The following is a 12,382-nucleotide window of genomic DNA, read 5'->3' on the forward strand; positions in this document are numbered from 1 at the left end:
ACTGCCACTGTCAGTAACAGTCGCTTAAAGCTGCAGTGACGATGTCCATGTATTACCTTCAACAAACAAAACACAGTCATTATGAGAGACTATGTCTGTTATTACATGTTCAATTGCACTCGTCCCTTTCCAATTTTCTCTTACTCACAGGGATACATGCAACACAGACACTTATAGGCCACTCTGTGTGTGTAAAGGGGTCAACATGAGGACAAGTGGGACTACTAAATGGATTTGAAAACTCAGTGAGCTCATTTTAATCTACAACTTTACAAATCCACTTATTTATCCCTCTTGACTGAGTGTGATCATGATACATGTTGGACTGATATCTTACAGAGGTAACTGATCTTTATATAGAGTCCCCCAACTGGAATCTTCTTTTCTTTTTGCATCCCTTTTCAGTGAGAATAACTTCTAGTCATAATAATGTATTATGCAAACTCTGAGAGTGAGTAACTGAAATAGCAATGACATTTACATTTTCTGGATATCACTGCTCACATTGTGTTTAAAATGCTATTTTAGATCCCTCTCACCACTGCAAGGATCAAGTTTATTTGTTTGAATAAGAGCAATTCAGAATGTAATGCCCCCACTGCTGAAAACCTGGTGACATGACCTCAGTGTGCTCTTGCCTGAGATATCATAAAAAGACAATTGTAAAACCTGTAAATGAGTTGATTAATGTGAAATCAAGGTTTTACTGCAACAACATAGCCTATCATAAACATTATAGTTTATGTCATAATGTGTGATTACACATTATCTGTTTATTGTTCACGTTAGTCAGCAACAGCTGATGGTACTAAATTTTTACTTTCTATTCTCTCCAACATGCAGCCTCTCCTAACCCATTAGTCATCACATTGAATTGTTCCGCAGTATTTGTGTGTGAGTGTGTGTGTGTGTGTGTGTGTGTGTGTGTGTGCGCGCGCGTGTGTGTGTGTGTGTGTGTGTGTGTGTGTGTGTGTGTGTGTGTGTGTGTGTGTGTGTGTGTGTGTGTGTGTGTGTGCTTTATTGCCATTAATGTAGAGAATATTGGCTAGCTAATATTTTTATAACGTTGACTAACTTAATCACCTTTAGTATAAGGTTGTTTTTCTTCTATCACTCTCTGGAAAGTTATTACCTACTATTTTGCTCAAATTTCTGTCCCTATCTCTTTCTTCATCTACTGCGTTCTTCCTATTTTCCCAGCCTTGTCTATGTCAGTGAACGGATCAGTGAGCTGCTCAGCCTGGTAGAAAATTGGATTTAGGACTCTTCAAAGGGACCGGCATTGGGTTTAGACCCCGCCCCCTCGCGCTGGACGCCGTGACGTTGGCGCGTAGCATGACCTGCGCTCCTCTGTCACTCCAGAATCTCCATCCCCCTTGAACGCAGCACGGAAAGCACCTTTATAAAAACCACACAAACGGCGTCTTATCAGTAAATCTGTCCTGCTCATCGTCAGATATGGCAGCGGCGTCCTCCTCCTCCAGTCAGTGCAGGTAAGAGCGATAATACAGGATGTTGGCGGAGCAGTTGAAATGAGCCTTATGGTTGTCAAGGCTACCCTGTAGTATAATTAGGCCTAGATAATAAGCGATATCCGTTGGCGTTCAACGCATGATGCCTGTGAAGTCAATAAAGTTTGTGTGCTATTTGTGAATATTTTAGAGAGGCTGAGGCAGCAGTGACATGATGTACGCTTTATTCCGAGGATTAGTAGTCATGTGGGCTTTCCTCTAGGGATGACACATCTGACGTCATAGTGAAGGCTATGTTACAGGTGGTCATCGTGGTTGTATTTCGTTACTAACAACTAACGTCGTCCGCTCGCTGAACAGGCCAGTGTATTGTTTTAAGTCCAATGAGAGTCTCCGGCCGGTCGGACTTGCTTGGGTTTTAGTTACAAGTTGTGCCATGACAGCGGGAAAAACAATGCAGACTACCTGGAGGCCTATCCGATCTGTTCACATCATGGTTCACATTCAAGCAGCAGCAGCACCTCGGACAGCTCCACGAACAGCTGGCCTGTCCGAGTGAAACCTGCTAGCCTTCTGTGCTATTACATAATATAGGCCTATGTGACCAGCATGATCAGTGAGCATCGATGTGATTGGAAAGTTAATGTTTTTAAGAATAAATTAGTAATAATTGAGGATTGAAAAAAACAACACAGTAAATAACACAAAACAGTTATTTTTTACAAGTTCAGCAGTGCGGAAACATTTTCCCTTTTACTTTCTGTTTAAAGGGTCAATATATTATCACTTGTATAAAATAGTACATCTCATCATGTTTTGTTGGAAGGGAGATTTATTTTTTGCAGATACACGCTGATTGGTGTAAGTGTTAGTGTTTTGGGTTAACAATTAAAAAAAAGTGTTTTTCAGTCATCATTCTCAACTTTTTCTTCCAGCTCTGTTTTATCACACACCAATGATGCAGCAGAAGTTACAGCTATTATCTGTACGTCTGCCTAAGTTTGCCTGTTAGTGGGTGTGTAAAGCTGTCAATAACACCTGAAGTATTATGTGAAGTGCAACTTCTGCAACTGGCATGCGGGTAATGTCAGCCAGTCAACATTTGTGTCACAACAGTTGTTTGAACTATAGAATAGATAAATTACTTGTTGTTTAAATGACTCTATAACACACAGAGTTGATTCGGGCTTTATCCGCTTATAAAACTTTGACTTTCCGCTCTCAGAGGTCAGTTAAAACTGTCTGAGCTCCTTTTTGATCTAGAATTAAATATGTAAACAATGCTTGAAGATTAAACACCCAATGCTATAATCTTTTACGGTTGCTTTAAAATGGGGCTCAAAATCATCTGGTTTGTCCTGGGCAGATTGTTCTGGCAAAGGCTGCAGCCTCGAGTCTAATTGTGTTTTGATAACAAAGCTTGAGGTAGAGGCAGCAGAAACCAGGTTAACACTTCACAACCAGATTTATAATCAGCATTACACGTCTTCGGTCTGGTTTCATCTAGGTCCTCGCGGCATTTCCAATCAAATCAGCACCCCATAATAATATGTTTAATGGCACGTATAAAACGACAAAGTAAGTTTCACAATATATTATTAATTATTTCATAAGCAATGTTACTTTCAATGCACATTTACAGTACTCCTACATTTCAGAGTAATCACATCCTGCTGATCTTTTAAAAGATATATTCAATGATTCTTATACATTATTGTGTATTATGACACTACGACATGACAAAACCCATATACAGTAGTCTGCAGTCCTATCTTACTCTTGTTGCTGTAAATGAGACACCACTGAATTAATTCTAGTAGGTGTGGTTTTGTAATCCTGTATGCTTTTCTCAGACAGCAAAGACTCTCATTTCTAGACTGATGATTATTTATTTTTATGACTCACAGATACAGTTATGAAGACTATAAGGAGACAGCAGACTGGCTGTTAGCTCACACGGAGCAGCATCCTAAAGTTGCCATCATCTGTGGTTCAGGCCTCAGCGGTCTGGCTGACCTGCTGGTTGACAAAACTGTGTTTCCATATAAGGATATTCCTCGTTTTCCCGTCAGCACTGGTAGGTCATCCCTAATTAAGTGTTTTGTAAGGAAAACTCTTTGTTACTTTTTGAAAACTGTACAAAGGCATGCTACCATCTGTTAATAACAAACGTGTGCTGTGCAGTTCAGGGCCATGTCGGCCAGCTGGTGTTTGGAAAGCTGCAGGGTTGTGAGTGTGTCTGCATGCAGGGAAGATTCCACTTCTACGAGGGCTACGACACACACATGGTAAGCTACAAAAAGAAGAAAACAACAGTCTACAGCCATGTTTTTGACTGGAAGCAAAATGTCAAGGTTGCAATAACAATATGCCCACAGTGAAAATGCTAATATACTGAGGTTTAAGCTTCATCTCAGTAAAATGTAAAACTGCTTGAATAGGACAAGATTGAATAGTTGTCTTTTTCTACAACCAACTTCAAATTTTCACAGCAAAAAGGCAAATTAGCGCTTAACACAAACAGCTGAGGCCGATGGGAATATCATTAGGGTTTGCAGGTATTTGTGCTGCTATTCATTTAAAAGTAGGAATTTGATCGTTCCAGTTTGGCATTCCCAATATGGAGTCTAGAAGGGGCGGCTGTGGCTCAGTTGGTAGAGTCGGTCGTCTCTCAACCCGAAGATGGGGGATCGATCCCCAGCTCCTGCAGCTACATGTCTGATGTGTCCTTGGGCCAGACACTTAACCCCAAGTTGCTCCCGCTGCTTCGTCAGTCAATTAAAAAATTAAAAGGAATTAAAAACATGTTTTCCCAACCCAATACTACAAAGTCAAAGTTGAAAACAGGGATATACTGCTTTCTGTTCACTGAGTGAGCCATATTGTTACAACATCAAGTGTGACAACTAAATACATCTGTCCTGAATTTCAGATTGGAATCCAGACTTAAATATCCTTTCAAAGTCCTTTTGTTGTTGAGTCATCTATTTCTGGGTTCTGAAAACAGAGGAAAGCAGAATTATTTAAAAGTATTTAAAAAATTTAAATTATGTCCTTTTTTTCTCCCCTGGTGATGGTGACAAAAAACTAAGCCATTGCAAATGTGGGTTAAATTATTGTGTGTATCAGATTTCAATGAAGTCTTCAATAGTTTTTGGGACAAACTTAGTACAGTTCATTATCTAGGAATCAGGAGAGTCCAATACAGATCCATACATTTAGTATATGTCGGGATATTCCACAGGCTAAGTGGAAAACACCACATACAGTATATCCTTCAAATAAAGTTTGAATCATGGTGTTATTGGAGGATGGTACAAAGAAGACTCATCAATTTGTTACCCCTCTGTTGCTTTGTGTCTATTTCTCACATAGGCTTATTGCTTCTGCATTTTGAAACCTTGCTGATGTGAATGATAAACTGCACAGAACTCAAGCCGACAGTTTCACCTCTAACTTTGTCCATTACTATGAGAAAATCATTCACTGCGCCTTTTTTTCTGTTGGCCTATTTTCAAAATCATAAATATGTACAAACACTGTTCTTCCTGTCACGAAGGGAGGCTTTGATATAACTTCAGAGAAAACTGACCTTGAATTCGCTTCTGATTGAGTTATTTGATGTTATCATTCGGGTCATTTAAACATGTCCTCTTTTAGACTTTGACCAGAGTAAGACACACCATAGAATAGCACACAACCTTGGCTAAAAATTTACCCTGTGCGTTGAATGATCAGCTGGAAAAATGTGATGAAACACAGTTGCTCATAGTGTGATATCAGACTTTGGCCTGTGGAGAGGCAGTGTGCTGGTGTTATTACATTACCAGCTTTGATGTGCCATCTCCTCGTGAAATGATCCCTATAATCCTGCAGAATCATAAAATCCAGTTTCATACTTTCAGTTGTACAAAGTCAGATGCATCATGACCTTTTTGATTTAAACACTGATAAGCTGTATGAAATGCCTCTGACTGAATCACTGTAGTCTAGGTTACATACATTTATACCAGACCAATCATATCATAAATATAGTTTTCTAGGAGGTTGTGATGGACTTTGTTCTGTGTTATGGTCCTTAAACCCTTCTTGGCAAACACAACAAAAATCTGGATCCAGGTGATTAAGTTAGCAGATGAGATGAGAATCACTTTTTATTATCTTCACTGAGAGATTTCAATCTGTTGATCTATTCAGAAACATTTTCATTTTTGTTTCATGAAAAGTAAGTATATGATAAACAAATCATCTGTGTTTAATAAGTCGTGTTAGCATTCCAACACACTTAAAGGCTTAAAATGTGATTTTTCACACTTAACTGTAATATAAATCAACTATATCCTCTGAAAATAACTCTGTGAGTCATGACTGTCTACAATGGGTGTAACACTCGAGTCCCACTGTCTGTGATGTTTTCAGAGTTTTCAGAGTCCTATCTTCAGTTTGTTTACATCGCCAGGACGGCCGGCTGACTCCTCCCCTCACATATAAAAGTTGTTTAATTGAGGGACTAGAGAAAAGAAGAATAACATACTGTACTCACTGATTAACTGTGTTTCTAGATCACGCTCAGTTGTCGCACTTTAGCACCACCCATACTTAGCCTGTCCCTCAGCGCCCCCACCCCTCCCTTAGTGTGCCAACTGAGTGTAGCCGTGTGTATGACTGATCTCCAAGCCCAAAGTTGATTTGGTTCTTTTTTTTAAGTTTTTTAAAGTTATGATTTTTGGGCCACTTTGCCTTTTGGATAGGACAGCTTAAGAGACAGGAAGTGTCAGGAGAGAGTGGGGGTGTGACAGCAAAGAGCCGAGGTCGGATTCTAACCCACGGTCGCTGCGATGACGAATACACAGCCTCTTTACGCGGGGCGCGTGACAACTAGGCCACCCAACGCTTCAATTTATCTTAAGTATTTAATACCAAACACAGTCTTGTCATTGGTTCGGCAGGTCTGATGGTTCTTCTGCAATTGTCCTCTTGCGATGATACTCTGCCATAATGCCACTACAAACAGCATCCTTTAGTGGGCGGGGCTTTCTCCCTTCCCCCGTGGCTAATCATCTGACAGAGAGGCGTTCACATGGGGAAAAAAGATAGTTTGAGCTTCTGAGTGACACATAAACAAACTGAAGGAAGCACTAACCTGTCAGTGTGAAGAGCTGAGAACAACATACCCAGAGGAAGTTTAACTATACTTAATGATATATTTAATTAGGGTATAAATTTGATATATGCTACATTCATTTTTAAAATGTTCCATGTAATACCTTAATTTGAGATGATTAATATTTAGCATGTGAAAAAAGTTTCAACTAAATGTGTTTGCTAAAAATAATGTAATGACTGAATGTTAGTTCTTAACATTAGCGTGGTAGTGTATGTTAGCATTATGACATTAGCATCTAAGTACCTGAACACCAACTCAGTGAGACTCTTTTTCATTTCTGCCTTCCTCTTAGTCAGGTCACATAGATACTAAATAATGACTGGAAAAGCTTAATAGGCAACATTGCCCCCCAACAATCCTGTAAAATGCCTGAAAAAATTCTGTTGAACAAGTCAACTTACGACACGGTCCACAACTGTTAAATACAAATCTTTTATCAAACAGGAAAATATTCCAAATTGACAGCAATGACCTGAAAGAAACAATGGTACTACTTCTGAGTAGGGTTGCCACCCGTCCCGTAAAATACGGAATCGTCCCGTATTGAAACAGTACGGGACACGGTTTGTCCCGTATTTCCAAGATGCCTTGAACTCAGCATCATTCAGCCCGATTCAGCCGGCTAGTTCCCGCCTCCTCAAACAAATCAAACGTTGATTTGTTTGGTTCTTTTTTGGCATGAGCAATGAGAGCTCGTCAGTGATTGGGTGAGAGAAAGTCATGGGAGTCAGAAGGAAACATGTCTCCAGCTGCCTCTGATACCCGCACCGTGCACCACTGAAACGTAAACGGATGCAGAAATACAGACTGGCTTGACAGTGTCAGTGAAAATGAATATAATGTAAAGGAAACTATTGTAGGCCTACTTAATATATTTTCTCCGATGTTTATAGATAGGTTATTCCAGTATAGTTTGGATAGTGTGAACATTTTTCGGTACATAAAACAAGAAGATGACATTTATTTTAGCCAAATCTGTATTCACAGTATGGCCTGGGCGAGATATCATCAATACAACATCAATATATCGACAGTAGACACTTAATTAATAAAATAATAAAATAGTTCAAAACCATATTAATAGTATCATTCATGATTTCATGAGAAAACAAAAAAACGACAGACAGAAGGACAGAATAAATGAATAAAAATACTATTCAATTCGTACTGTTTATTTAATTAAAAATCTGTCATCCTCCCCTCTATGATACAGCAGTGTCAAAAGCACTTCAATAATACTCTGTTAATGAATTAATGCTAAAAAAGTGAATAACTTTATTTGAACTTTAAGTTAAGTTGTAAATTAGATAGGCCTAGCTAGTAGTAATCATCTGCTGACGTCCTGTTAGCTGCATTTCATTGTGCATACATTACTGTATCTGCCTTTACACTGAAGTTTTACGTTTGTAAATTATTTCAGAAAAAAAAAGTGTTAATAAAGCACTTAAAACTTTAAGTATGACTCTTATTACTTCATTAAAACAATGTTTTAAATCATGATTCACCACAACTTGTGCCCCACCCCACTGTTGGGCAGGTGGTCAGGCCTCTGCTGAGTTGCACACCGCTGAGGGGTGTCCTTTATTTTTCTGCTTGGAAGGTGGCAACCCTACTTCTGAGCAGTTCTTCAATTATCAAAACATCACACACAGCTGGAGAGAAAAGTGAGGTAGAAAAAGTGACTGCACTGCAGTGTAAGGTAACAAGAGTTAAATATTTTCCATCTGCTTCTTTACAAAGGTTTGTACACGAGCAGAATTGTTTAAAACATGCACACTCTAAAAAGGAAGGAACAAGAGTAACAATATAGTATTCATAAACCTGCATGTAGAAGTTATCCTATTAGGATATTTGAGTTGTTTTCTTGTTTGTTGTTTCCAACTGTCCTCCATCTTGTGTCTCCTATTTGTAAGTATCTGTTTTACATCAGAGCATTAAACGAGTGACAGTATCTTTCCCTGACACACAGCATGTTTGTGACTCCAGGTGACATACCCAGTGCGAGTGTTCTTCCTGCTGGGTGTGGAAACTCTGATTGTGACTAACGCAGCAGGGGGACTCAACGGCAGCTACAATGTGGGAGACATCATGCTCATTAAGGATCACATCAACATGCCTGGCTTTGCGGGTCAGAACCCGCTGTGTGGGCACAATGATGACAGGTACAAACACAGAGACAGTACTATGACACTGAAACTGCATTGGCAAAATGTGTATCTAAAACACTATCACTGTGTCATGATTTTAAATATTGTCTGTCCAGGTTTGGCGTGCGTTTCCCGTGCATGTCAGATGCATATGATTGTGACCTGAGAGCTCTGGCCAAGCAAACGGCAAAGGAGCAGAGCTGCGACAGCTTCCTGCAGGAAGGAGTTTACTGCATGCTTGCTGGACCGACATATGAGACCATCGCAGAGTGCAAAGTCCTGCAGACGCTGGGGGCTGACGCTGTGGGTTAGTACAGCTCCCTCATGCTTACTTAAAGGGATACTGATGTGTCCTGGGAAAACCTCTTTTTATAATGCTTACTGGGGACGTAAGAGTGAATATGAACACATCATTTTTTATAAAAACAGATGATGCAATTGAAATATATACAAACAGCTTTTGATACAGCAGTAGTGTTTCCCCTTGTAACAGAAACTATGAGCACATAATGATTTCCCCTTTATGCAGATTTATTTATTTATTCACAAACAAATAAGTTGTTGGCTTTAAACCCCAATTTTACATATCTTTTTCCCTTTTTGACTCGATCCCCCAAAATCAAACTGTGTTGCAAAGTGTAGTTCTGACTACTTTCCATCCACTTTCCCATTACTCATTTCCAGCTGGACCGTTAGCAGTTACACATCTACAATCTTACAGTTTTTCTCAGTCGCTTTGGTACATTTCTCAGATCAGAATTGAAATTCTCAAAACTACTTGTTCAATCTTCACATCATTGTGTCACTTGTGCACATCAAAAAATCAGTTTCTCATTTCTTTGAACAAGTTGCAAATGCTTTGGTACATCCATGCAAATGATTATGTACAATTCTCTGCTGTTTCCTACATTATCAATGGCTTATGTCATGTTGATCAAAATGTATTATAATGGGTCTCTGTTGAATAGTCTCACCCCCCACAACACTTAGGCATTAGTTCATCACATAAGTCTTTACATGCAAAATGGTTGAACAAGTTGTCATAATATGTCAAGCATATTTCTATACATTTCCATTAGACTTTTTTTCTAAATCTGTCCTGAACTGGTAAATTGCTCCCAGGTGAATCTTGACTTTCCCTAACGAAGGGAAATGTGTGAAGCATTAGATCAACCAATGATCAACCAGTTTTCTGAAATAGCTCAAAGGTGCATCTCATGAACCATCAACTGGCAAGTTTATATATAGCAGGAGCACAACACAATGTTACAATGTCTGACAATGGAAGGACAAGGAATTGGACGGGGTCAACAGCCAGAGAGAAGAAGAAGAGGAAGAGGAGTGAGGCTACGTGGCGGAGGAGCTGGGAGGACAAACAGAGGAAGAGGCAGAAGAGGCAGAAGAGGCCGAGGACATCTGCATGTTCCTGATGAGATAAGAGCCACACTTGTAGACCACGTTCTCAATCATGGGCTTACAATGGCCGAGGCTGGTCGAAGGGTGCTGCCAAATGTTGGGAGAACTGGAAATACTGGAAAGTATATGATCGCCAGCCACATACACAGATGATCCTTCTGGCTGCCATGGATGCAGCGTGTGATGACATCACAGCAGATGCCTGCAGAGGCTGGATAAGACACTCTAAAAGATTCTTTCCACGCTGCATCGCAAGAGAAGATATTCGTTGTGATGTGGATGAGAATTTGTGGCCCAACAGACAGGAACGTCAGGAGGTGTAGGAAAACTGCACTGTAATTCCTACAGCACTGCATGTACAGTTTTCCCTAAGGAGATGTATGTTCACATTTCTACTTTTGTTTTTTTCTTTGTGCTATGCAGTGCTGTCTCTTCCTTTCTGTATCTCAATGACATGGTCTGTCAACAAATTACAGTACAAACAGTAAAAGCGTAAATGTGAATCTTGTCCAGTCTCTTGCAATCAATCTCCCACATACACTAAGGTGTAACTTACAATTTACAATAATTGTCATCAGAACTTTAGCCATAGTTTATATCAGAACACCCCTCCAGAGTACACTGTTATATTGACAACATGACTAAGCAATTTGACTGTCTTATCCGTACACAATGACACAAGGACTTGTCATTCTGATGGCACTGATATGTTCATTGACACAGATATTTACTTTTGAGAGATGAACTAAGGATTTTGAGCAAGAGACTGGCTTTTGCAGGTAATCCATGGTGTTTTGCTATTTGTACGAATTGTTCTGAGAAATGCACTTACTGTTTTGCAAATGTCGAGGATGATTCGAGAAATGTACCAAAGCGACTGAGAAAAACTGTAACTCACTTTCAACCTCATTTTTGTAAAGTACAAATCATTTTTATAACAATGAACTCAAGACTTGGCATGCCTGTAAATGTATCTGAATTTTAATATATTTTGTGACATGAACATGTAAAATTAAAGACAGATAGTGGCTAGCCATTACAGCCCTGTAGTGTACTGTCCATGAAGCCTATGTCTTTGATGAAAGTTTTGTTTTCTGTAAGGTGGTGAGTGTCCAAAAATGTACCAAAGACTCAATTATCCCTGACAAACAAATAGGAGAGAATAAGAGTGTGCACTTGAAACCCGTTCAGAAAACATGAAATGATGCAGCTGCACATGATCAGTGTTTATAATGTAGCTATTATCAACATGGCTGACAGTGTATAGAAATATACTGCTCATTTAAGCACAGCCAAGTTGCACACATTCAGGTATTACAGGGGTGCTCCACATTTACTCATTAATTTCAGTGTTTTGTTTGTCATGGGCCGAGCTACGTAGTTATATAATGAACTCCAGTGTCTCCGAAGTAGCTCTGTCAAGTTTGAGAAAGTAACTCCTGACAATCTCATCAGGGAATGGAGATTACAAATTTAAAATAGCAGCCTGTATTACAGTTTCAGTTTAGAATTTTAAAGACATAGTACTTTGTCAAGCAGAGCCTTACTGATAGGTACTGTCAAATGTATCATGGGAAGTGTAGGATTCAAACAGACTGACCGTCTGACTGACTGACTGACTGTCTGACTGTCTGTCTGTCTGTCTGTCTGTCTGACTGACTGTCTGACTGTCTGTCTGTCTGTCTGTCTGTCTGACTGACTGACTGACTGACTGACTGTCTGTCTGTCTGACTGACTGTCTGTCTGACTGACTGACTGACTGACTGTCTGACTGACTGTCTGTCTGTCTGACCGACTGTCTGACTGACTGACTGACTGACTGACTGAATGTGGATTATGCTCTCGTCATGTCAATGCACCTGAACCAGTGTCCCTGTCTCTCTCTGTGTAGGTATGAGCACTGTGCCAGAGGTGGTGGTGGCCCGTCACTGTGGCCTGCGCGTCTTGGGTCTGTCCCTCATCACCAACAAGGTCGTGACAGATTATGACAGCAAAGAGAAGGCGAACCATGAGGAGGTGCTGAAGACCACGATGCGCCGAACACAAGACCTGCAGAGGCTTGTCAGTCACATAATTACAAAGATCTAAATCCTTCAGCAGCGCACAAAATCCGGCCTCATAATAATCAGTAATAATCTGTGATTTGAAGTTTTGATCAAATGCTAATATATGGTGTTATG

The 12,382-nt window shown here is 39.9% G+C and overlaps 1 protein-coding gene across 2 annotated transcripts; it reads left to right on the top strand.

Moving 5' to 3' along the window:
* Positions 1–1,333: 1,333 nt before the first annotated feature.
* On the top strand, positions 1,334–12,337 carry pnp6 (purine nucleoside phosphorylase 6). 2 transcript variants are annotated; one of them, XM_061036877.1, is made up of 7 exons: positions 1,351–1,493; positions 2,980–3,050; positions 3,380–3,549; positions 3,657–3,760; positions 8,626–8,801; positions 8,903–9,093; positions 12,094–12,337. In XM_061036877.1, the coding sequence occupies exons 2-7, from the start codon at positions 3,022–3,024 to the stop codon at positions 12,288–12,290; spliced, it is 867 nt and encodes a 288-aa protein (XP_060892860.1). In that variant the 5' UTR covers positions 1,351–1,493; positions 2,980–3,021; the 3' UTR covers positions 12,291–12,337. The 2 variants fall into 2 exon arrangements, with proteins under 2 accessions (XP_060892859.1, XP_060892860.1); XM_061036876.1 differs by lacking the exon at positions 2,980–3,050 and having other exon boundaries at positions 1,334–1,493.
* Positions 12,338–12,382: the final 45 nt, after the last annotated feature.

This window comes from Labrus mixtus, chromosome 4 (genome assembly GCF_963584025.1).
Source record: "Labrus mixtus chromosome 4, fLabMix1.1, whole genome shotgun sequence".
In the NCBI taxonomy this organism is placed as follows: Eukaryota; Metazoa; Chordata; class Actinopteri; order Labriformes; family Labridae; genus Labrus; species Labrus mixtus.